This window comes from Populus alba, chromosome 9, assembly GCF_005239225.2.
Source record: "Populus alba chromosome 9, ASM523922v2, whole genome shotgun sequence".
NCBI classification, from domain to species: domain Eukaryota; kingdom Viridiplantae; phylum Streptophyta; class Magnoliopsida; order Malpighiales; family Salicaceae; genus Populus; species Populus alba.
In genome coordinates, this window is record NC_133292.1 from 6,131,499 (window position 1) to 6,155,917 (window position 24,419).

General features: G+C 32.9%; 2 protein-coding genes across 3 annotated transcripts; one reads left to right on the forward strand and one right to left on the reverse strand.

Moving 5' to 3' along the window:
• Positions 1-1,736: 1,736 nt before the first annotated feature.
• Positions 1,737-9,939, forward strand: LOC118027702 (carotenoid 9,10(9',10')-cleavage dioxygenase 1). 2 transcript variants are annotated; one of them, XM_035031143.2, is made up of 14 exons: positions 1,741-2,115; positions 2,624-2,694; positions 2,811-2,825; positions 3,897-4,008; positions 4,875-4,974; positions 5,116-5,178; positions 5,307-5,417; positions 5,501-5,685; positions 6,732-6,870; positions 7,582-7,699; positions 7,785-7,886; positions 8,039-8,290; positions 8,584-8,695; positions 9,713-9,939. In XM_035031143.2, exons 1-14 carry the CDS (start codon positions 1,870-1,872, stop codon positions 9,740-9,742), a joined length of 1,656 nt encoding a protein of 551 aa, XP_034887034.1. In that variant the 5' UTR covers positions 1,741-1,869; the 3' UTR covers positions 9,743-9,939. The 2 variants fall into 2 exon arrangements, with proteins under 2 accessions (XP_073267478.1, XP_034887034.1); XM_073411377.1 differs by lacking the exons at positions 8,584-8,695; positions 9,713-9,939 and having other exon boundaries at positions 1,737-2,115; positions 7,785-7,923.
• Positions 9,940-12,427: 2,488 nt separating this feature from the next.
• Positions 12,428-17,290, reverse strand: LOC118027701 (nuclear transcription factor Y subunit A-1). The gene is made up of 8 exons (XM_035031141.2): positions 17,131-17,290; positions 16,285-16,562; positions 15,386-15,498; positions 15,124-15,195; positions 14,046-14,207; positions 13,201-13,318; positions 12,920-13,128; positions 12,428-12,800 (listed from the first exon to the last, which is right to left on the reverse strand). The coding sequence occupies exons 2-8, from the start codon at positions 16,547-16,549 to the stop codon at positions 12,633-12,635; spliced, it is 1,107 nt and encodes a 368-aa protein (XP_034887032.1). The 5' UTR covers positions 16,550-16,562; positions 17,131-17,290; the 3' UTR covers positions 12,428-12,632.
• Positions 17,291-24,419: the final 7,129 nt, after the last annotated feature.

The following is a 24,419-nucleotide window of genomic DNA, read 5'->3' on the forward strand; positions in this document are numbered from 1 at the left end:
AAGGTTAACAAAAGCAGCAAGCCCTTTTTACGTACGGACAATCATGGCAGCCAACCCACGAGGCAGTTTAACTAGTGCATTCATCGGGACATTACTTAAATTGTCATTTTTATTATTAATGCACTTTCATATTAATATTAGATAACTACTAGATTGCCGGTCCGCCTGATACCACAGGCTGAATTAATTTTTTTTAACCTATAAAAAATTAGGAGATGATTAATTTTCAAAAAAATTAAAAATTTCAATAATCAAGTTAAATTTTGATTAATTTGACAATACAATAAAAAAAATAAAGTAAGAAGAACAACAACAATAAATAAATAAATTATCGCCTTAAAAAAAGATAGGTTAACACGTGAAATTTATAACTTGGACTCGAGATATATCTAGACTGTATATTTATTGATCGTCATAGGTCATAAGGTTAGGATAATTTGATAGAAAAAAAAATGACTGTAGGTAAAAAAAACTACAAAAATTAAAAGACAAAAATAGATTAAGATATTTAATATCACAACACAAATAATTTATTCAATTGTGTTTAATAAATTTTTTTTATTAAAATCAATTTGTAATAAAAATTGACACACCAATAAAATTTATTGAATAAAATAAAAGGAAAAAAAATACAATCCAAGGTTGTAAATATTAAAAATATTATAAAAAAATAAACACTCTTAAATTTAAAAAATAAATTTAATATATATAAAATTACAAATTACAAATAAATTACATTAACCTCTTAAAAAATTAAACACATTCAATATTATTAAAAAATAATGCTATTTAAAACAAATAAAAGAGAAAAGAGTAGGTATTAATTAAAATATAAAATTATTTGAAAAAAGACATTTAAAAAAGATATTAATTAAAATAATTAAATTTTTTTTTTTTAAAAAAAACATGGATAAACATTATTGGGCTAGGTAAGTCAGGCCAAGCACCTAACCCATCAAGAAAAGGCCCACACATGGGCTTTTTGTTTTTTTTTTTTAAAAAGTTAATTCATCCATTCTAATGTTTTTTCTTTAAAAACAAACAACGTGTTGTCTAGATTTACTAGTAGTTGGGAAAATAGGGTTTATGATTTTTATCACATAAAAAACATTTTGAATCCATTTCTTTACTTCACAATACCTAGAAAACACTTTTGAAACTTTGCCAAACCAATTCATAATCTAAAAAAACATGAAAAAATATCTCAAACCTCAAAACTAAATGTTTTCCCAAGCTTGGATTTGATTTTTTAGACGCCTTTAAGGTAAAAAAAAAAAAAACTAATCCGGACTTTCTTTATTATATAGAATCATTTGACACAAAAAATAGACTATTTTGATGGCTAAAATTATTTTTTATTTTTTTTATTTTACTAGAACTCGATAAGCTCTTCTCTTTTCTCCCACCAAAAAAGAACCGAGAAATAAAAAAAAACAAAATTTAGCATAAAAATGTTATTTTCTAAAATTAAAGGGACAAATTATTTAATAACTAAAACAAATAAGCAATCAAAATGAATTTTTCAAACAAATCTCAAATCCATCACCTACTTTACTAGATTTTTTTACTCTAGTTATCGGTCTCTTTATTCATCCCTCGCTCATAAAAAAATATACAATTTAGTGTTAATTTAAAAGCTCTTTTAGTATATAGTTTATCTTATATATGCACTTTTTTTTTTTTGTACTAGTTAACATCTAATATATAAATACGTGGCCTCTGTAGCACCATCGCCCATTATCGGAAAAATACAAGGCCACACCCAAAAATATCTGCAATGGGATGTCTTAACCAGTCAAGCCATCTCTTGTTCCCATCCAATTTTATCACAATTCAGTGCTCACTCGACTACAGACTGGAGAAAGCAAAATGGCGGAGAAATCACAAGTTGAGAAAAAGCAAGAGATCGGCGTCGGAGCAGGAAGCACGGTAGTGGAAGTGAATCCAAAGCCACAAAAAGGACTTACTTCAAAACTTATTGACTACTTGGAAAAGCTGATTGTTAAATTAATCTATGATACCTCTCAATCTCACCATTACCTCTCCGGCAACTTCGCTCCGGTTCCTGATGAAACTCCTCCTGTTAAAGACCTTCCCGTTAAAGGCTACCTACCTGTAAGTACTGCTTTATTTATTTGATAAAATGAATTAATTTTCTAAGAGTAACGATAAAATGATTTCTATTGATAATATTCCCTCGTCAACGATTTGTCTCATGTAAAGTTTGGATTTGTTTATAAATGATTGATCATGTGCTGTCGTGTGTTTGAATTTTGAAATTGTGAGAATTTTTTTACTCATTTAATTAAGTATTGAGTCCTCTGAGAGTTGTTGATTTCTAAATTATAATAGAAAACTAGATTGCGACGAGTAGTCAAAGCAGAACACGATTTTTCCTGTGGACAAGGCCACGCGCCTCCTCTCACTCATGAAAATGTTTAGTTTAACAGAATTTTTAATAGTATTAATTTGTTTTTTTATATATCAGTTAACTCTAAATCAATTGCAGAAAAATAGGCAATATTTGTATAGTTTAATTATGTATATTAATTTTCTCAGGCAATCTGTGTTGCATGTGATGCTTATATTAAGCTAAGATGCTTGTTTTTATTTTTAATTTTAGGATTGCCTGAATGGGGAATTTGTGAGGGTGGGTCCAAACCCGAAGCATGTACCAGTGGCTGGATACCATTGGTATGCTCTCTTTATCTGTGTCAACATCTTGAAAATGTTTCTGTCATTGTAAATGAAAATAGAGTGATTGGTCAGTTGAATGTTCGTGCTAATTTCTGTTTTTGATGGTTGCGCAGGTTTGATGGAGATGGGTATGTTGCGCTAATACATTGCAGATTTTGTTTGTTCCATTTGTTGTCTCTGCAAATATATATCCCAGTTTCTACAATGTGATGGTTTTTGTTGGCCTAACATCTTATGTTCTGTGGCCAAATTCACTTCATACTATCAAGCACAACCAATCAAATGCATGTCTATTCCATATATATATTTTTTAAACACTGAATTTATGGTGGCAGTGGAATGTAATTTAGTGCCTGGTGTTTTCCTCTTTACCTTTTCTTCTCTGCCTAGGCTTGTCAATGCTGCTCACCTAGTTTTACTTCAAATGGTTTCAATTGGAGCACTAATACATATGTGGATTTTATGGGTGCCTTGACATTCTACACTGAATTTCTCAGTCATTGTTTATAGAATGTCAAGTTTTAATGAAGTCACTTACCGAAAGTGAGCATTTTATGCTTTTGTCTTCATCATTCCTTCCTTGATGTTTGTTTAACAGATACATGAGTTATGCAAACTCGATCTGGTGGCAAGAATACCTAAAATGGATATTGAGTGTAGTCAAACGTAAGCATCATGATGGTATTGAATTAAAATTCTGCACAACCTTAGAAATAAATTACTCGAGTCTCCATAGGCAAGTAACGTTGGCAGTACTTTGCAATTGAGAACAAAGTAGAGAGTTTGTTTCATCCATAATGGTTCGCAAATACATTTTGCTTCTTCTGATGCACATACAAGAAAGAAAAGAATGGTTTTTTTATTCAAGAACTCTTCACAGAGCCTGATTGTTGTTCCTGTCATGGACATCAGCTTATACAATAAGAATTATTAGAAGATGGTTGTTGTAGATCTGTTGTGTGTGAATTTGTGATCAGACTATTGGAATGCCTATGTGCAGACATAACCATTCATGATAATCTGTTTTCATGTACATGATACATAGGTGGTTATTTCCATTTTCTTTTAGGCACCTTTTCTTCCTTCATAATTGTTTAGATTCCAAGGGTTATATGTGGCTTCCAATTAATCTGGATTATATTTATTCACTTACCAAGTCAATCATGACTTTAAGTATATTTTGTCAAATGTATTTGCAGAATGATTCATGGTATGCGCATTAAAGATGGAAAAGCAGCATATGTCCGTCGTTTTGTGAGGACATCAAGACTTAAACAAGAAGAGTTTTTTGGAGGTTCCAAATTTATGAAGGTACAGTCCCGAACCAACTGAATAGGAATATTTTTCATTTAAAATGGAATTATTTTGTGACATTTATGGGGATCATTTTAAGTTTATGTACAAAGCTATGACAATTCTGTTATCCAACTCTTAAGATTCAAATAATTGTGATATTAAGAGAATGATGATTTCAACTGTATAGCACGAAGGATGTGGAAATTATACAATGCCTGCCTCTTTTCTGAGTTAGATAACAAGTTATTCTTCACATAAATATTGCTACTGCTAGGGACTCCATTTACCGCAATTGGAGTCCCTAACAGTATTCATTTCTAAAATTTTTCTCTGTATGCTTCAAGTATAAGAAATAGTCAAGATTATGTTTCTTTGACCAGTCTGAAAGAGACTTTAATAACTCATCTTTAATTATGATTATGCTCTCATGTTTTCTTTCAATCACAATTTCAGTCTCATTCTGCCAGTTAAAACTTCAACTTGGAAGGATTTTCAATTAAAGGGGTTGATTCTTTATTTGATACATTTACTCAAAAGAAAGCTATATGGCTGGTTGGAACACTCACCATGGAGTGCGACCTGTACATTTTATTATATAGATATTTTCCTTTGTCTTGTCTTTATACTACATATAGTAATATGACAATAATCATTTATGAAAGATTCCTGAGAAAGTGCAGATTAGAATTTTATATGGTACGTATCTCACTCCAAAGTTAGGAGCCTTGGGTGAATTTTGAATCTAAGATTTCTTGATGCTCTGAGGTCTCAGTACTGCCACACCTCTTGTAGTTTTGCTCGCCAATCAAGAGTTTTTGAACCTTGTTCTACATGTTTTCTCTTGAATAATTATCTTTTGTTTTTTGACCTGTCATTTGCAGGTTGGAGACCTCAAAGGGCTTTTCGGATTACTTATGGTTAACATGCAAATGCTTCGAGCAAAAACAAAAGTATTGGACATGTCATATGGAAATGGGACTGGTAAGTGGGGTTTCTTTTGGTTGGCTTTAAAGTTTGATCTGGAGATGATATCCACATCTATATTTATTAGTTGCCGCTCACATTATTAAGCATCCTCATAAAAGTGTTAAAAGATAATAATTGTCTGCAACGCTCTTTCAGGTAATACAAATCTCATTTATCACCATGGAAAACTTTTGGCACTTCAAGAGGCTGATAAACCCTGTAAGCTCATCTTTTCTCTTTATCATACTTTTGAGAAGATCAGAGAATTTTTTGAGTGGGTGAGTAGTTTGTTGCTCTTTTGCGGTCCTTTTGTGGAGAACTGGAATGATGTCCTTTGAATCTTGCAGATGTGGTTAAAGTTATGGAAGATGGAGATCTGCAAACTATTGGCCTGTTGGATTATGAAAAAAGACTCAAACATTCTTTCACTGCTCATCCAAAGGTGGATCCATTCACTGGTAATGTCCTGCATGAAAAGGTACCTCGGCAACAAGTTTTACTGAAGTGAAACATTTTTGACATTCAAAATCCCTTAATGCAGGAGAGATGTTTACCTTTGGCTATTCACATGAACCACCATATGTGACATACAGAGTCATTTCAAAGGATGGTGTCATGCATGACCCTGTACCAATAACAATATCAGAACCCATAATGATGCATGACTTTGCAATTACAGAGAACTATGCAATTTTTATGGATCTTCCTTTGTACTTCCGACCGAAGGTACATTAATTTCTCAGTTATTGCAGTTTATGGACACGATTCACAGTGCTTATAAAACAAATGAATGAACTGTTCACAAGGTTCAGCATGATACGTCATGCATGCATATGAGTGTCTTTCATGAATATCTATGTAAGTGAAAGGCAATTATAAACTTGAGATTTAAAAGTGCATGGAAATATAACTAGAGAGAGTATTTTGCATAGAGAGAGTATTGTGAGAGAGGGGAGGAGGGATGTCAACTCATAAAATATAACTAGATTCTTGGTTAGACTCTGGAAAACACGAATCATTGATTTTGAGGGTGAATAATTTGCACTGCATATTCATACAGGTCTTACTAATATTGCATGTTTTAGAGTAGCTGTTCCTTTTGCTGTCCTTTTTTTGGTTGAGATTTTTTAGGTGTAAAAGATTTCACAAGTTTATGTGATTAAACCAGTTAACTGTCGGATCATCATGAATAATCTTCTATTAAAAATAAATGACTCCAAATAGAGAGCATATCGGACCAGTAATTTCAACAAACACTTAACAAGTAGAGTTTCTGTTAATTGTAACCTAATCCAAGCAACAGTCAAGTTCAATGCTATCCATGGGTTAATTATACTATTTTGATTTTAATCTCCAGCATTTTTATTTTAAGGAGAAGGCATGTAAGCTGGTCCCTCATTTCTGTTGATCTGTTTCTAACAAAAATAAGAGCAACCAACAACTAGGTAATTCTAGCTAGAAAATGCTTCTCGGATCTTGTCCAACCTTTGCTTGTGGAAATGCAGTATAAGAAAGTTATGGTTGTTTTCCTTCAAACCTTCCTTCCAAATTCTAGGCAAAATATGCCTTAAGATCAGTTTCCTTTACTTTTGCTTTGCTTTCTTCACTTCCAGATTGATTCTAACAAACTTTCTTGACAGCCAAAAGCAGCCTCATGTAACTTGCATGAAAATTCACAGTAGTACTTGAATGCATGCTCTAGATTTCATTCATGGTATGGAATGTGATGGAAACAGTCAACCTTAAATATTTTCCTTGAGACAACTCTTCAGGAAATGGTGAAAGAAAAGAAGCTCATATTCACATTTGATGCAACAAAAAAAGCTCGTTTTGGTGTCCTTCCACGATATGCAAAGGATGACCTCCTAATCAAATGGTTTGAGCTTCCTAATTGCTTCATATTCCACAATGGTGCGCTACTTTCTTTCCCATGTATATTTAAATTCCAAAAACATCATCCTCTGAGTTAATAGTATTGTAACCTTTCCATGTCTATTTAAATGCCAAAAACATTATTCTCTGAGTTGATAAATCTGTAATATGAACACACTTTCCCAGCATATCTTTAGGTTATTATGCTTTATCCTAGTTTCTGGTATTGGCTAGGAAGTTGATCTTTTGTGTCGTAGCTTACATCAAGCTTCATATTCCAATTTGCTGGGACTGCCTAGCCAAATCTGCATGCCTAGTAATTTCAATCAACATAGAGGCACCCTTGTACAAAATCTGTGGTCAGTTTTTCTATGCATGGTTTTTGATATTTGTTATCTTTCGGCTTAACATGCTTAAATCTAGAAGACATAAATCAATAAATCAAAGTGATGTGAACAAGTATATAAAAACTGCAGTAGACTGTCTTTCAGGTTCCTCTTTAGCCTTGAAAAGTCTTTGTCATGGCAGATTCCTGTTCTTAAACTGATAGTCTGGCTTCTCTTCAGAGATGCGCACGGCGAACAAAGTTGACTTTATTTTTGGATGAAATAATCTGTTTTGTCATATTTCACAGATATATTTTAGTGGAACTTCAAATATACGAAGGGTTCTATTGGCTTATGAACAAGATACTAGATTTTATCCTGTCTTCATGAGTCCATTCTAACTTTATTTGCTTGCTTTTACTAGCCAATGCCTGGGAGGAGGAGGATGAAATTGTTTTAATCACTTGCCGCGTTCAAAATCCAGATTTGGACATGGTCAGTGGGGATGTCAAAGAAAAGCTTGAGAATTTTACAAATGAGCTGTAGGAGAAACATGACACATTCCTGTGAATCTTATAGTAGTTTATCTTTATGCCTTTCTGATGGCCTTTTTTTCTTTTTGAGCAGGTATGAGATGAGATTCAATATGAAAAGTGGTGTAGCTTCACAAAAGAAACTATCAGAATCTGCAGTTGATTTTCCCAGGGTGAATGAGAGTTACACTGGGAGGTGTACATCTACCCTGAGCTGCAGTTGTGTCACTAATGTTGTTGTTCTTTGGCTTGAGTTCATTTTGCTGTTTCATTTTTTACTTGTGCTGTTGATTGACTTGTGTCCTTTGCTGGTTATTTTTGCCTGATGATTGTCTTGTGTGAATTCAGGAAACAAAGATATGTGTACGGGACAATTCTGGACAGCATTGCAAAGGTCACAGGGGTTGTTAAATTTGATCTACATGCAGAGCCTGAACCAGGAAAAGGAAAGATTGAAGTTGGAGGAAATGTCAAAGGCATCTTTGACCTTGGTCCTGGTAGATTTGGTTCAGAGGCTGTATTTGTCCCTAGTAAGCCAGGCACCACTTCTGAGGAAGATGATGGCTACCTGATATTCTTCGCACATGATGAAAGTACCGGGTAATCGCTCCCCTTTTTAATTAAAACTTCCTTTACCTCAATTTGTAAACCTGTCAATAATTTTGGCCCATCTTTTTTTTTCATTTTTTTCCCCATCCAAGCATCCAATTTGATAAGTGAACTTTGACTGCTCTAATATTCCAAAAATTTGGCTATATGCCCCGTCAAGGAACACCAGGCTTTCTCTTTCGGTTTTCTTTTTCTCTTATTCTTTCCGAGGGGCATTGAGGATGGGATGGTTTATAGGCTCATGGTATTTTTAAAAAAATTAACTTCTTATCTTTAACATGCAGAAAATCATCAGTGAATGTGATTGATGCAAAGACCATGTCAGCTGATCCTGTTGCAGTTGTTGAGTTACCACACAGAGTTCCATATGGGTTCCATGCCTTCTTTGTGTCAGAGGTGAGTGTAATATTAGTTACTTCTGGATTTAGTTCGATTTTAATCTTTCATACTCAAATTCATTTTTGGACTGACTTATACTAGAAGTTAATTTTTATGAGTTAGGAGGAGTTTTTAGAGAGTTGTTTGGCGATGCCATTTAAGTTTTTTTTTTTTTTTTCCTCTCAATAAATGCCATTGAGAATCAATCAAGTGAAGTTCAGAGCACCAAAAAATTGATGACCAAATATTAGCTAACAATAACGGGTACTGATCTGATTCTTAAGATGAGGAGATGGAGTTGAACATATTGGAAACGGATTAAGTATTTGGGTATTCTTTGAAATGAATAATTGTACATAAATGGATCAAATGATAGCAAGAAGTTCAAGGCAGTGCCATTTGATGATGACAGGATACAAGAAAGCTATCTCAGCTGATGTGACATCTGCAATGAAGACTGGCTTTTCTTTTTCTTTTTCTTTTTTATGAATGTGATCCAATTTATTAGGGTTGAATTGTCAAAACTCAAACTTGAGACCTAACCTCTCATGCTTATGCGAGAGTACCATTGAGTAACAAGTTCGTTGCTTATGCCGCAAAGAATAGCTGCGATATTGTGTTCCTAGAGAATGCAGCCCTTACCCCTACTTGGAGTTGTGCATAAAGGGTTAGAGTTGTAGTCACCTGTTACTCGGAATAACACCTTCTACCTCCCTGAATTCTAGCTGATGAGTAACAGTAGTATGATGATCCAGCTATTCTTTACAAACAAAATTTCAGTGTGAAATTCTACGGTCGTCCAGCCAGAAGGAATGTGTTTTGTTTTCAGAGTGAATATCGCATAGCCTTTATTTCTTTTCATCCCCGATGTTTGCCGGAGATTACCCGTTTGATTATTTCCTGCAACTTCTCTGGGTTCATCCATTATAATTCATATCTGTACAGATGCAAGTTATTAAGTTTATTGTGTGCTGCCACAGCTACCTCTATTTTCCGAGCTGTGCTTCTAACCAAACTTCATCAAATGCTGAACAGGAACAACTTCAAGAACAGGCAAAACTGTAATTGCTCCACAGAAAGAACAAACAATCATTTGGGGATGGGATTTGGTAATAGAACACACGGAGGAGAACGGGAAGCAGAGTAATTTCCACAAGCGTGTAGTTGTTGCCTGTTATGCTGCCATTAATTCTGTATTAACAGAGAACCTGTAAACTATAAAACCTCAGCAGCACTAGTAGTAATGTGATGGTTTATCTCTACATGTTCAGCTCATTCACAGATAATGTTCTCTGTCAATGTTAATTGTCATCCATTGCAGTTTCGCAGGTCCCATGGTCATCGGCGATTGGAGAGAACTCGAGAAAACAAGCTTTTTCTCGAGCATTCCAATGGTTTATAATCACCTGATTAGAGAAAGATCTCGATTTATTCATTAATTAGGCAACAACGATTTCGTTGCATACCCCTTTCAATTTAGGCAAGTAAATGTCAACCTGCACAGCAATAGTTCCCAAAAGGACAGCCCAACGGATGAAAAACAGAGAAAATCTTTCAAGGCAAATTGGCAATAACCAAGAAGCTGGATATAGACATTTTCTGGATTTGCCCACTGCTTTGCAAAAATCCTTATGTAGCGTGAAAGAAAGAGGTCCATTCATAATCCAACATATTTGCCAATAGAAAGCAGCATTGTGAAATAAAATTAAATTTTCTATTTGAAATAAAATCGAACATATGTAGCATTGTGAACATATTTGAAATTATTTTAAGTATTAAAAATTAAATTCTAATTAAAATTGAGATAATGAGAGGATAAGATAAAGGTGATTGTATTCTCTAAAAATAAAATGAATTAAATTTTATTTTTTAAAATATATAAATTCAATTTATCTGTTAATTTGATTCAAATTGAACTTCCGAACAACCTGTAAATTGATTAAAATTGGAGTCCTGATTCTCCACGTAGAGGGAGCAGCTGCAAAGCCTATCACAAACACAACACTATGAATAAAATTCCTTGCAAACATCCGCTAAAACAAAAGAAAAACTATGGTTTCTTTCTCTTCGTTGAGAACCTAGCAGGCTAGCACAGAACCAGCGGAATGATTCTTGATTCACATCTCGACTCAACAGACAGGCCAATGAGCTGTCATCAATTAGCATGGCACCATAAAAATTGACATTTTCTTACAGTTGATTTTGAAATCCACTGGCCTGGCAGCGATTTCTTTCTTTTTAAATAAAAAATAAAAAACGATGCCAGTAAATCTTTAAATCTTCATACCAAAGCTTTATCAAATAAGCTTCTATAGATTTATAGTAGTCCCATACATTAGAGTAGTTCCCAAACCGATTTTGAAATCTAAATTTCAAAAAAGGGAAGAAGGCATTTGGATTTATTTGCAAGTAATTCTAAAAAATGAGAACAGTGAAATCTTGTTCTATCACAAAAATGAAAAAAAGAAAAAAAAATTGATCCCTCAGCAAAAAAGCCAAGCATCCACCTGCAGGTGCATGAAACCTATGAAAGGGATGGTTGGTTGGTTCCTCAAACCTTTTCTTCTGCTAAAAAAGAAGAATAAAGGAGCACCCATCCATCCATCTTTCCCTCATAAATTGTTTCAAGCACACTTCAGATTACTAAATGTTTCTTCATTGGGATATTTATATCTATATTTTCATAAATAAATGCTTACACACAGCATAATAATCAAGAAAAAGAGAGGGAGTCGACTTGATACGGCGGGACAAGAAGAGAGAGATGAGAGCGCCGCAGCGTCGCGTAGGGAAGGGGATTGTTGTTTTTAAAAGGATCGCCCAAAACTACGGTGTTTTACAATCCAAAACAATTCTTTTATCCAAGGCAACACCGCTTGTATCATATAACCAATCATGGTTAGCCACGTGTACAGAAGCCTTTTCTTTTAAAACCCGTCCTTTTGAGCAATGTTTTACTGTGTTTTAAAAACTTTTTTTTGCAAAAAAATTATTTTAATTTTTATTTTAAATTATTTTTTCAGAATATTTTGATAAGCTCATATTATAAATAAATTTAAAAAATAAAAAAAAAAATTATATATTTTTTAAAAATAAACACTTTAAAAAATAAAACTACAACAATACCAAACAAACTTTAGATATAACATTTTAATAATTTAATTTTTTTATGGTTATGGATTAAAAAAATAATTTAAAAAAAAATAGTGATTTTAAAAGTATATAATTATTTAAAATTATTGTGATATAATTTTTCATATATAAATAAATAAATAACATGTCTCTAAACAAAATTTTATTTTAGCTTCTATAGAATTAAAATTTATGGGATGACTTGTCTCCCAATTTCAAAGGCACGTGTTTATAAGCAAACACTCACGCACGGAAAATGCTATTCAACACCCCCAGGATTCCGTCCCGGTGGTCTCTTTTTATAGCACAACAATAATCCAAACATCACTTCCTGCAAAATAGAACATGTTGGAAAACAGAACTGTCTCCAAATTTCTCCAGAGGGACTGTGTTTGGATAACAATCGAGCATGCCACTTTAACGTGGTACATGCTGGCAACACACGCAGCTTTAGCCTTTGTTCTTGTACAACAATGAAGCGCGCGCGTCCTACACACGAACAGTTGGCAGAATGGAGATGAATTTGACCCAAAGATGAATAAGCGAAATAGTTTCCAAACAATCATTAGGATGAAGATGAGAGAATGAAGATGAGGTGAATCCTAAGAACAATCAGAATTCAGAACGGAAAGAACAACAGCCAACTCTTAGCGTCATTGAGATGTTAGGGTAGAAGAACCCTTTGCTCACACATAAAGAAGAGGTCACTTGAAAGTTCAAATGCAGACCATTTGGAATTACTACATTCAAGAGTAATTTCTACCAGGTAGATGCACAACTTTTTGCCATTTTTACAGAAGCGACTAAAAGAAGAGAGATGAAATTAGTTCAAGTCTGAAGACAGCATGAAGTCCATCACATATGCTACACTCTCACCACCATGAATGCACCAAGTAACCGAAGACCGAAAGCCAAGAATGAATTGCCTGAGAAACACAGCACAGGAAAAGTTTCCTCCCAAGTTGAACATGGCTAATGCCTCCAGCTTTTCCTGCACAAGGCAAACCTTCCATAAGATACAGAGACTAGCCAGGAGAAAAAGGAAATTAAACGATGTCTATATCGGAGTTAATAATCAAACCAATGTAGCAATGCTGAAGGGCCCCGTACAACTCGAGGTGGAAGTTTAATGAATGGAGACAGCTCCATTAGACACCCTATTCCCGTGTGTGGTTTCCTTTTGCTGACCCAAGAAGCTGCCATCATGTGATGATGAATGATATCTTGATGAGAGTGCATGCCATTACCATGACCATTGGAGGAAGCCTGTGACCCTTTTCCTCCTTCCAGATCGCCAGAGGAATTCAAATCTCCACTACCTTCAGTGGGAAAAAATTCAGAAACTGAAAAGCTGTAAGATTGTTTTGAGATATTAGCAACAGAATTAATACCCTTTTCTGATGTGGGATTGGTAGCGTTATTATCAAGCTTCTTTGTATTGAGAAAACGGCCACCACAACCTCTTGCCCTTCTCATAGCATGTTGGTGTCGAGACTCATGTAGATATGGCTTTACCAAACAACAAGAGACACAGATCATTTAACAGACAATTTATAAATTTAGAATGCATGAACTCAACCGTGAATAGGGTAAATAAATCAGAACGAGATTTCAGACCAGAACAATAGACTGAAGAATCAGTGACATTTGCAAGTACTTAAAATCCCCATTCATATCCCCAACACCCGATACAGTTTCATCCCACTTTCTATGAATATGAATTTGTCTACTTCATTAACACACACGTGGTCGACTATGGGTTACTCCTGGGAAGTTCTTTATAATGTCTATTATCTTCTTTCAAAAGGAAGTACAAATATCCTGAGAAAGAATTCAGATATCAAACACATCCAAGGATGTCTAATCCTAGGAACTTCTTTAAAATCATCATCAAGTAATCTAGCCCATAACTGAGAGAATTTGAGCCCGTGAAAAGGATAAAGAAATTGAACTTCTATTGATTCCATTTGAATGACAGAACCACACAAAGCTTGTAACCTAGCAGAAAGAAACTTGCATTCAGGTAACATAGCCAAAAGGAATGTGACACAGAAAATCAACTAATTTTAAAAGAGAATGCATGTTTTAACTATTAATTTGCACAAACAGATGAAACAAACCATGTCAGGATTTAGATTAACAATTTAAGGACGTATCTATGCATCTAGACATAAATTTTACCACTGAAAATACTAAATAATCTCAGCAGATGAAAAAATTGAAACACTGATTCTACCTTTCTAACTTTTACTGCCTTTTTTTCAAGCTCTGCCTTAGCACGCGCCTGTCTTCGCCTCATAATGCCATGAAACTGTTTTGCATTTACATAAACAGGCTCCTCTTCCATTTCAAGGGGCAAGGGCATTCTGGCGTGTGGCATTCCATATAATTGAGGTACCTAGTAAAAAAGCAAGAAATTTGTTAACTATAAATGTCTGAAAACAATAATTAGGTAGAAGAACATTAATTTAATCATTTCACTTATCATTATCAAGAATATATAAGACTGCACTCAAGCTGGCTCTCAGACCAGACATGCAATGGGATACCCATCAAAACCCATTGAAAGATGGTTGAACCAACAGCATTGAGAAGAAACCAGTATAAGATCAAAAGGTGAACTTGTTTAAGATGGATTTTATCATAATGAATCCCAACTGACAGCTATGAAGTTTTGATTGGCCCGTGTTAGTTTTATATCTCAAATTTTATCCACCTTTAACAATCAAATAATAAAAACAAATAAGCCAACACCCACACCCACACCCACATATATATATATGTGTCAATCTACCTTAAGAGATCATCTGGTTTTCTTCTGAAGATGAGGATGATCCATGTATAAAGTTTTCTGTTTTTTTTTTTTTTTTTTTGTAATATACTTTCAATTAGTCTACAAGAAATAAACTGAATGCATAAGTGGTGGTTCAACCAAGAACCATAAGCTCCACAGTTGCATTAGAGAGCCGATGACTTGATCATTGATGGGTAAATGTTTGCAATTATTTAGTAATCATGAACAACAGAGAATACTAGAAATCTGTTGGCCTTGGTTGTATCATTCCTCTATTGGCTTCAGCTCATAATGCCAGATCACCAATTGTGAACAAGGAGGCACAAATATAAATTCAGTACTGGGAGAGTATCTAAAATGAGAAGCAAACATAGAGAAGGGACCATGAAGTATGCCAAATGTAATTCAGAAGCAAACATAGCATCTAAAATAAGATTCAAACGTGAAGCATGCCAAATGTGGTTTACTGTCTTTCTGTTCTTATATTTATAGCATAGATAGAGGACCATGAAGTTCATACCATAGCTTGTGCTCCATAAGAAGCAAACATCCCGCCATACTGTGGATCTGTATATGGATGTGATGTCAAAACCTGAAAAAGTAACAGAACTCGAATTCTGAGTAAACAGAAGTTGGAACCAGGTGAGGCAAAGTCCAAGAGACATTCAGCTGTTAATGGAAGACAACTGTGAGTGCTCACAAATGTGCACATTGAGCATGCACTGGAAAAACAAGTGCATTTGTGCACACAAGGGAAACAAACAGGGGGGGGGGGATCTTACAATTGAGTGGCCAACAAGTTCCATCTGGGAATTTGGTTCAAGGTGTCCGCCCATGGTAACAGTTGTTGGTGATGGAATGTGTTTGAGATGGTGTTCTTGTCCATTACTTTCATCTGGACAAGAAAAGAAACTTTAGCCATGCCATGAGTGGTGTTCTCACCTGACAAAATGTGACCCTTGCAACAATATCATATGTCTAAAAGAAAAGGGTACATCTGAATTTCTAAGAAACAAGGGGCAAACATGCCATATACATTTCATTCTGTTGAAGATTAGAAGTAATCAAGGCACCAGTAATCAACAAAGTAAGCATTCACGAACAATTTTCTATCAAAGTACAAATAAACCCATAACACATGCATTTATTTCAATTGTAAGTGAAAATTACAAGTTTTGAGTTTGATTATTCTCAGGAGCTCTCTATCATTTTCGAGTGCCCAGCATCCATATCACCAAAGTAAATGAATATGATACCCAGGGTGAAGTAAAAGAGGCAGTATCCTAGCAATGTCGATAAACTTTATCCACAATGGAAAATCACCAATCCTTTTCTTTCTTTTCCTCTTGTACAAGATAGAATCTTGTTCTTTCAAGCTGATTTCTCTAATTTCTAGAATAAACCTTTCATGTAAAAAATGTGAAGAGTAAGCAAAATATGCATACTGGAACAAGTTTGTGATGCAAACCATAAAAACATGGAATGCTTGGTTTAAATTCAATGGACCATGTTAAAGACGGGGGAACATTCTATTGATCACTCACATTGAGAGAAAAGCACAATTGGAATGCCCTAGCGACACTCTTTTCAAACAGTTATCTTATGTTGACTGTTAAGGTAATAATAATGGCTTCGTGCAAACATACTTGCAAAACAAAGAGATGGGTTCAAGGATTACTACCAGATTGCGATGTTACATCGGTCTGCATGTCTTTGTTCACCATAGCTCCTTTCTGTAAGCCAGTATTAACTTGTGATTGTATTGCTGCATTCGCAAGAGAACCATTTAGGTTCTCTACTGAAGACAATTTTGATGCAGTGTCACCTAAAGAGGGACTGTTCCCCACATCACGCCACCAAGGTTGCGAGTAAATGTTTGTTTGGAACGGGCTCGGTCCACTGTGGTCTAAACGTCGATCTTCTTTTTCAGATTTTGCCGGCATCATTCACAACGTCCTCCTAGAACATAAAAATTTCAAAAAATCCTAAATTTTCAATAATTTAATAAAAATAAAATACGACATATGACACGCTGCAAAATATATGCAAAATTCAATCTCCATTGAATTACTCATCACCACACATCGCCAAAAGAAGAGAGAGAGAGAGAGACAGACAGACAGACAGAGAGATTTACAGAAGACTTCATTTCAAGCTTTTTAGCAAAGAACAAAGTTTATTCAAACTTCAACAGCTTTAAAACAAAACTAGGCTTAAACAGGGGAAAGGACGCCAAATTTTAGCTCAATTCAGCTATGATTTTCATCAGGATATCCTAAATCCACTCCAACCTTTTAAATTTCACAGCACAAAGTAATCAAACCAAGCAAAAGTCTAGTTCTAAATCCCCCTTCTACTTGAAGAACAGAGCTAAAAAATTTCCAATTTTTTCTTCTTTCCCACAATTTTTCTAGCAAGCCAGATACAGAAATTCCCCAAAGAACAAAACTTTATCATCAAAAACACAAATTGAAGATGCAAGCAGAGAGAGAGGAAGGATGGAGGAGGAGTTGGGAGAATTGCTTACTGTGAAATTGGGAAACCCTAAAAGAGCTTGAATTTTTGGAGAATCTATAGGAAAGTCATTGATTTCGGTCCATCTTTATTTAATTTTCTGAGTGCAAGGGAAACCTCAACAGAGAGAGAGTGGCATTGTGATGAAGAAAGATGTATATAAAATAAAAAATAGTGTTTTGGATATTTCAGGAATAATAAAAATTCATTTTTTTATTTTTTATTTTTACAGCTCACGCAAAGGTCGTTTTCTTTGTCTGTTCTTCGGAAGAAAATTATAAATTTAAGAACACAAGGTATCTCGACTTTTTGGTATGACAAAATCACCCTTGGGTCACCTCAAAGCTATCCCCTTTGTTTATTTCCTTTTCTTTTGTTCTTTGCGTCTGATTGAAAAATTAGAGAAAAATATGTTTTACTCAGAGACAGATAATCATATTATACAAAATAAAAAAATTACATAATAATTTATACTTGTTCAATTATTTTTCTTAAGCTATGATAGCAAGGCTCTATAATACTGTTGATATAATCATATTTATTAGTATTATCATTCTTTATATAAAAACAAAATCCTAAAATTTCATTTTTTATGTTTTTTTAATTGGTTGAAAGTGTGGTAAAAAATATTTTTTATTTAAAAATATATCAAAATAATATTTTTATTATTATTATTTAAAATTCATTTATGATATGAACACATTAAAAATATTAAAAAATTAATTTAAAAAAAATAAAAAATACAACTGTGCTACAAAGATAAACACCACTGAATTCATTGCGGAGTTTGTACCTTCTTTTAACAATAGTGGAGTGGATGTGCAATAATTGCTTTTGATTCCCAAATGGTCAGTCTAAAATGGATTGTCTTGGAAATTTAATTTATCTTGAGAAAAATATCATGGAACTGCTGCATGGATATTAAAAAGAATCATTAGAATTTCCTAATGATGCATAGAGAACCCCTGAAATGGAAGCTTCTAAGGTAAAAATGGATGCCAAGTAGCTAGATAATGTTTCCAAAAAGAGTACCTAAAATCTGAAAGCACACCACTTCATTTCCTTTGACCTCGGAGGAAAAGAGGTACAGTAACTGAAATCTAACCCAAGTACCAGACCAGACCAGGCATAATTTATCGAATCCCCCAAAAAAAAAACAGACAGCGCAACAGGCATGTGAAAGAACGTGTAGTTTTTTATTTTATGTTCAATATAAGTGAAAAATAAACAAAAAGAAAACAAGTACAGGCAGTTTTATGTCCAAGTTTAGTAGTTAGTAGCACAGCAGGACCAAGTTGTCCCACAGGTGAGGAACATTATGATAGCGTTTTCTTCCAGGAGTTGTGGAGTTTCCTTTACCTTTTAGAAATGCTTGACTACTAAGTTTAGTTCTTAACAACCATTTGATGTATACAAGTTTTTAGCTGAAGAGTAACTATCCCACTAGCAGCACTGAGTGAGCTGTGGGTCTCATCGCTTTTTGCAGATCTTGTGTTGCTTGCAAAATCAATATTGAAGTTTCTACAAGCTGAAACGAGTTTCTAATTCTTTTACTTGACTGTCTATGTTTTATGGTATAGTAGTTTCTACAAGCTTCCAGATGAAACTAGCAGATTCTCTCGCTATAATTGGTTGTCAAAAAGAGTGAGCCATGGGGTTTTGGGCTCTTGGTTTTCACTATATATTTAGTTGTTAATTATTATTTTTTCAATTTATGTGAATAAAGTATAACTCTGGTAATATTAGTGTTTAAGGCTGAGATTTCTAATTCCAGTTTCTAATTAAGTATATTTAGAGTATGGGTATGGTTGTTTTTTAAAATGTTTTTTTGTGTTGAAATGTATTAAAATATATTTTTTAAATTATTTTTAAAATTAGTATATTAAAAATATCTAAAATATATAAAAATTTAACTTTTAATAGAAAAATAAATTTTAATAAAACATGATTTACATCACTGGATACTCTCTTAAGTTGTGAAGAGTTTAAAATCTTGCCCTGGGTCAAGGTCTTTAAGTACAGTAATGACGAAATGGTCAATAATTGTGCGAAGAAGAATTCAATTTTATAAAACGGGGATGATAATTAGTGACGTTAGGGAGCAGGGGCAATTTGGGCATGATGCTTACAGCGTGGTGCGAAAATTCTTTTCTTGCATAAGGATTTTAAAAGAAAATAAAAAATAAAAAAGAGAAAGCAGAAGGGCAATGAGAGACTTTGGAGCGTTAAATTTGTTTTATTTTATTTTTGTCGTTTTTTAATTGCAGGAGCCGACGTTTGTGGTGAAGCCATTACGTGTCAGAAATGTAATGATTTAAACTGGAGCCAACTAACTTATGCCTTGCCACGTTGTTCACACGCTAAAGCAAAACAGTAACATTTGGAATATTAACGGCGTTTGAAGACGGCATTCTTGTCCTGATCCGAGGTACCCACAAACACAAGAAGTACAACTAAAGTGTATTTATTTCTGTGGATGAGATTGAAGTTGAAAATAATTTAATTATATATAAAATTTAACTATAAAAATCATATAAAAAACTCAACCATGAAAATAAACATACCTTAAATAAAACAAGTTAATTGATTTATTTTTGTATTTTAAAAATATACTTTTAAAAAATAAATATATTTTATTTTTTATTTTAAATTATTTTTTTATATTTTTAGATAATTTTAACATACTAATATTAAAAATAATAAAAATATTTATTAATATATTTTTAAATAAAAAAATACTTTAATAAATAATTGTATCATATTACCTAAACATAGTCGCAATTTAATCCTTTCTGTTTGGTTTAAGATAACAAAACAGGCAAAATCGTGTGGTGGGGGAAAGAGACAGAAATAAGCAGTAGACTTCGATGTTGTCGGGCTCCGGGAAGGGAGCGGGAGAGGACGAAAAAGACCTGCCCTCCTGGACAAGTTAAGGCCCTGTTTGTGTATTGACTTTCATGTTTGACTCGGTAGAGAGATTTATTTTCTCGCATGATTCTCTGAGTTTTATATTGAAGTTTATATTTATAAAAACAAAAACTGTGATCTTAGATGTATGAAGCTGGAGTGAAAGTGATTCTTATTATTATATAGGATAAAATTATAATCTCAATTGAAACACAAATTACATTCTTACAATCAAATAAGGGATATTTTCATGCTACTTCTGTATTGATTGAGACTTTTTTCTTTTTTAACTTTAAATATATACATTAATTTGGTATATTCTATGAAATTTAATATATTTTTTAGGTGTTGATTTAAAGTTTTAATCCAAAAAATTATGAGAGTATTTGAAAACATAGTAGTTGTTACTTCTTGAAATACTTTTTATTTGAAAAATATATTAAAATAAAAAATATATTTTTTTAATATTAGTATATTAAAATAATCTGAAAATATTAATAAAAAATAAATAAATTTTAATCGATTTTCATTTAGGACGCATCGCTCTATACAATGGTAAACCTCGCTGCAATCAAGCCAGCCCCTGAGATTATATAAATAATATACAATCTCTGATAGCTTCTCTGGTAATCGATGCGTATGAGATATAGCATTAAATCAATAATTAAGCGTCCCATCAAATAAACGTGTTCCGTAGATTGTGGTGTTATCTGCAATCAGATGAAGGGCCTGTTTTTTTTTTTTTTTTTTTTTTCAAAAGTATTTTAAAAAAAGTTTAAAATTTTTTTATTTTTTTTATTAACTTTAAATTAATATATTTTTTTGTGTTTTCAAATTATTTTGATGTGCTGATATCAAAAATAACTTTTAAAAAATTAAAAAAATATCATTGATATGTATTTTAACACGAAAAAGTTATTTAAAAAATAACCGCAACCTCACTGCCAAATAAGCTCGAAGTATCAATCTTGCTCCTTGTTTGTTACATGTCTTGACAATATACTGACATGCAGTTCGTCAAAAATAAATTTTTTAAATATAAAAAAATTAAAAGTATAAAAAATAGGTTAAGTGCATTAAAAATGTCAATAACCTAACAAGGCTAATATTATTGGATCTTGTTGGAGAAAAGGCTCAATGCTATTGGGTTTCGTTGACAATAACATAGGTGCTGTCGAGCAGTAAGACCTAACAATATTGGGTTTGGTTGTCCGGCCTGACCAAGTAGTAATTTTTTATTAAACACATAAAAGATAATGATTCCTGTGACACTACAATATCGTTCATGCAAACACCCAATGTCAAAATAATATATTAAGATAATATTTTTTATTATTTTTTATATCATCACATCAAAAATAACACAAAAATATAAAAAAATATTGATTTGATGCAATAAAAAAAGTAATTTCTTTATATCATTTTTGAAGCGCAAAAACAAACATGTTTTAATAAAAAAAATTTAACCCAACCTGATATGAAAAAAATTATTATTATTTAATTTGTGTACAATATAAAAAAAATCACGTCAATTTATTTTCTCTTTATAGTACGGAAAAAAAAAATTAATAAGAGGATGTCTTGTAAGTCAACAAAATTTATAATCAATTATTTATTTATTTTTATTTTATTTTTCAATCAATTCATTCTTACTTATATATTGATCAAATAATCTAATAGCGTCCCATGTTTTTTCGAGTTAATTATTAAGTTTTTATTTATTTTTGTATTTTAAAAATATTTAAAAAAAAATTAATGTTTTTTATTTTTTTAAATTAATATTTTAAAATTATTTTAATATGCTGATTTTAAAAATAAAAAGTATATTTTAAAAATAAAAAGTATATTTTAAATAAAAAATAATAAACTCGAATATCATAAATTAAAGGCTGTCATTTGCAGCCATGAATTTAAGTAAGAACTACCAATTCAATAGTAATTGTTACCTAATTCAGGAAGGGACCACCAAGAGAGAATCGGGACTTGATGTCAGAAAGCCACGTGCTAACAGACTGGCATGTAGTTACCAAGACAAGCCACGTGGAGAGTGGAGGGCGATCCTATTTCCCTACAAGCAAGCTACCGTCAAGGCGGCCATTGAATTTACAATATAGTGGGTGGTAAATGGTGCTAGATGACAAAAGCTACTGCGGGAAAACAGAGCAGAATTCTTCTTTTAATTAAAAACTTGGTAGATAAATTGCCCAGATTCAATCTCTAACCGTGCTTGTAAAATAAATTAGCAGAAAATCTTATATTACTTTCTCAGCTTTTTATAAGATAAATATGAATGAATTTCGTGCCCTTCCTACATTAACCATAAAATGCTGAAAAATAATAAAGTTTCATGTCCCAAATTCTTTTTTAATGACGTGCTTAAAAAAAATCTAATAATCTAATAAATCTAAGGAACCACACTCTAATTTTAGTCCTTTCCAATCAACAATCAAATCCAGTAGCTTATGAACAGTTACGCAGCTGACAATTCAAAAGAGGTTTCGGCAACCATGAAATTCTTTACAGAGTCTGTCCGTTTATAAAATCTATGGTTTTTGTATTTACCCGTTATTCCAAAAAAAAAGAGGAAAAAAAGTAAAGGTGATCAAGCTTGCAAGAAGTCACTCAACTTTACAACCAAGTCAATGACATACGAGTTACGACAAACCAAAAAGGAGTCCATGGCCTATTTCTCGTGCATTTTGGTATGGTATGGTAGGTAGGAGGAGTTTTTAAAGTGTTTATTTTAAAAAATATATTTTTTTATTTTCTTAAAAATTACTTTTAATATTATTACATCAAAATTTTTAATATTATTAAATCAAAATAATATGAAAATATTAAAAAATATTAATTTAAAAAAATAAAAAAATAAAAATTTAATTTTTTTTAATAACATTTTTAAAATACAAAAACAAAAAAGACAACTTCATGACTCCTTCTCCTTCTCCTTCTCGGATTCACTGGCATCGCAAAAATTCTCTATCCTCAAACGTATACATTTCTTCATTCTTTTCTCCCTTTTTCCATGCCTGTTTTATGAACTTTAGTGATTGGAGTTCAGTTACGAGTCTTTAACATACTGGAATGTTGCATACTTAGTGCCTGGATTCTTACAGTCAAATCCTAAGTTTAGTTGTCTGTTAAAAATGTCCCGCGTGGCTGTAAAACGACGGGCTGTTCACGCTAAGCAAGCCGAGCTGAGATGGCACGGACACTCATTCTTTATCGCCGAAAACCTACCGAAGATAATTGAGTGAACTCGCCTAAACCTTTCATGATTCATACCGACTCAGTATAAAACACCAAAAAAGGACCTATCTAGACTCGGAAAATCAAACTCATTTCCAAAGTGGACAGAGGGAAACTGTTATTTTAGCGTTCAATTCGGGTAAACACAAGCAGGCCCATTAAAAAAAGTAAAAATTTAGCATCTCGTCTTTTCCTAGCTTGGACTGCAGGCACGCTTGATACAATTTTTTTACTATCCTGTACAACTTTTGCCCTGACTTTGTCCCATTATATACACAAATATCGGGAAGCTTTTTCAAGCCAACTATGATTATTATTATTTTTTTTATTTATAAAAAAAATAGCATAACCAGATAGAAATCATATTGAGACCAGCAATTCTTTTACAAAACACTCGTTCCAACAACGTTTTATATAAAAATCACCGGTCTCAACAACGTTTTCTATCTTGATGTGCCATTTCCCAACATTAATTTTAAATTCCATCCCTAAGCCTGAAACATTTATAAAAAATATATAAAAATACAAACATATCATTAAAAAAAATAATACAACATAATATTTACATATAATCAAGTAATTAGTTAATGGGCCAACTTCATCCATGTCGCGACTTTCTGGAGTCTAGTGGTCTTATCTTCAGCTAGGATATTATTAAGACATGACGCCTCTCCAAACTCATCAAGGCTCGTACTTTATGTGGATGCATCCCTGTTGCACCAAAATCTTGTCTTCAATTTAATCATCCATGAGCAGTTTGTTTTCCCAATTAATTTCAAAATATACGTTTCTTATCGGTTCTTCCATGAAAATTTTGATTTTATTAATCGGCCATTTTAAAACATGTTTTCCTTATTGTATTTTCATGCACATCATTTTTTATATATGATGAAGTGTTGCATGCTCTCTCTCTCTCTCTCTATACACACACACACACACACACACACACACACACACACACACATGCAATAAAGAAAATATGTTGCATGAAGTTTGCATGCTATATATATATGTGTGTGTTGATTTCAAAGTTTACGCCATATAGACAGAAAAAACATGAACCCAGTGGCAAGTCACAGCAAGAGATTGCATATTATCCGTGGTAGGATAGACAAGAACATAACCTTGTATCAGCTGGATGACAAA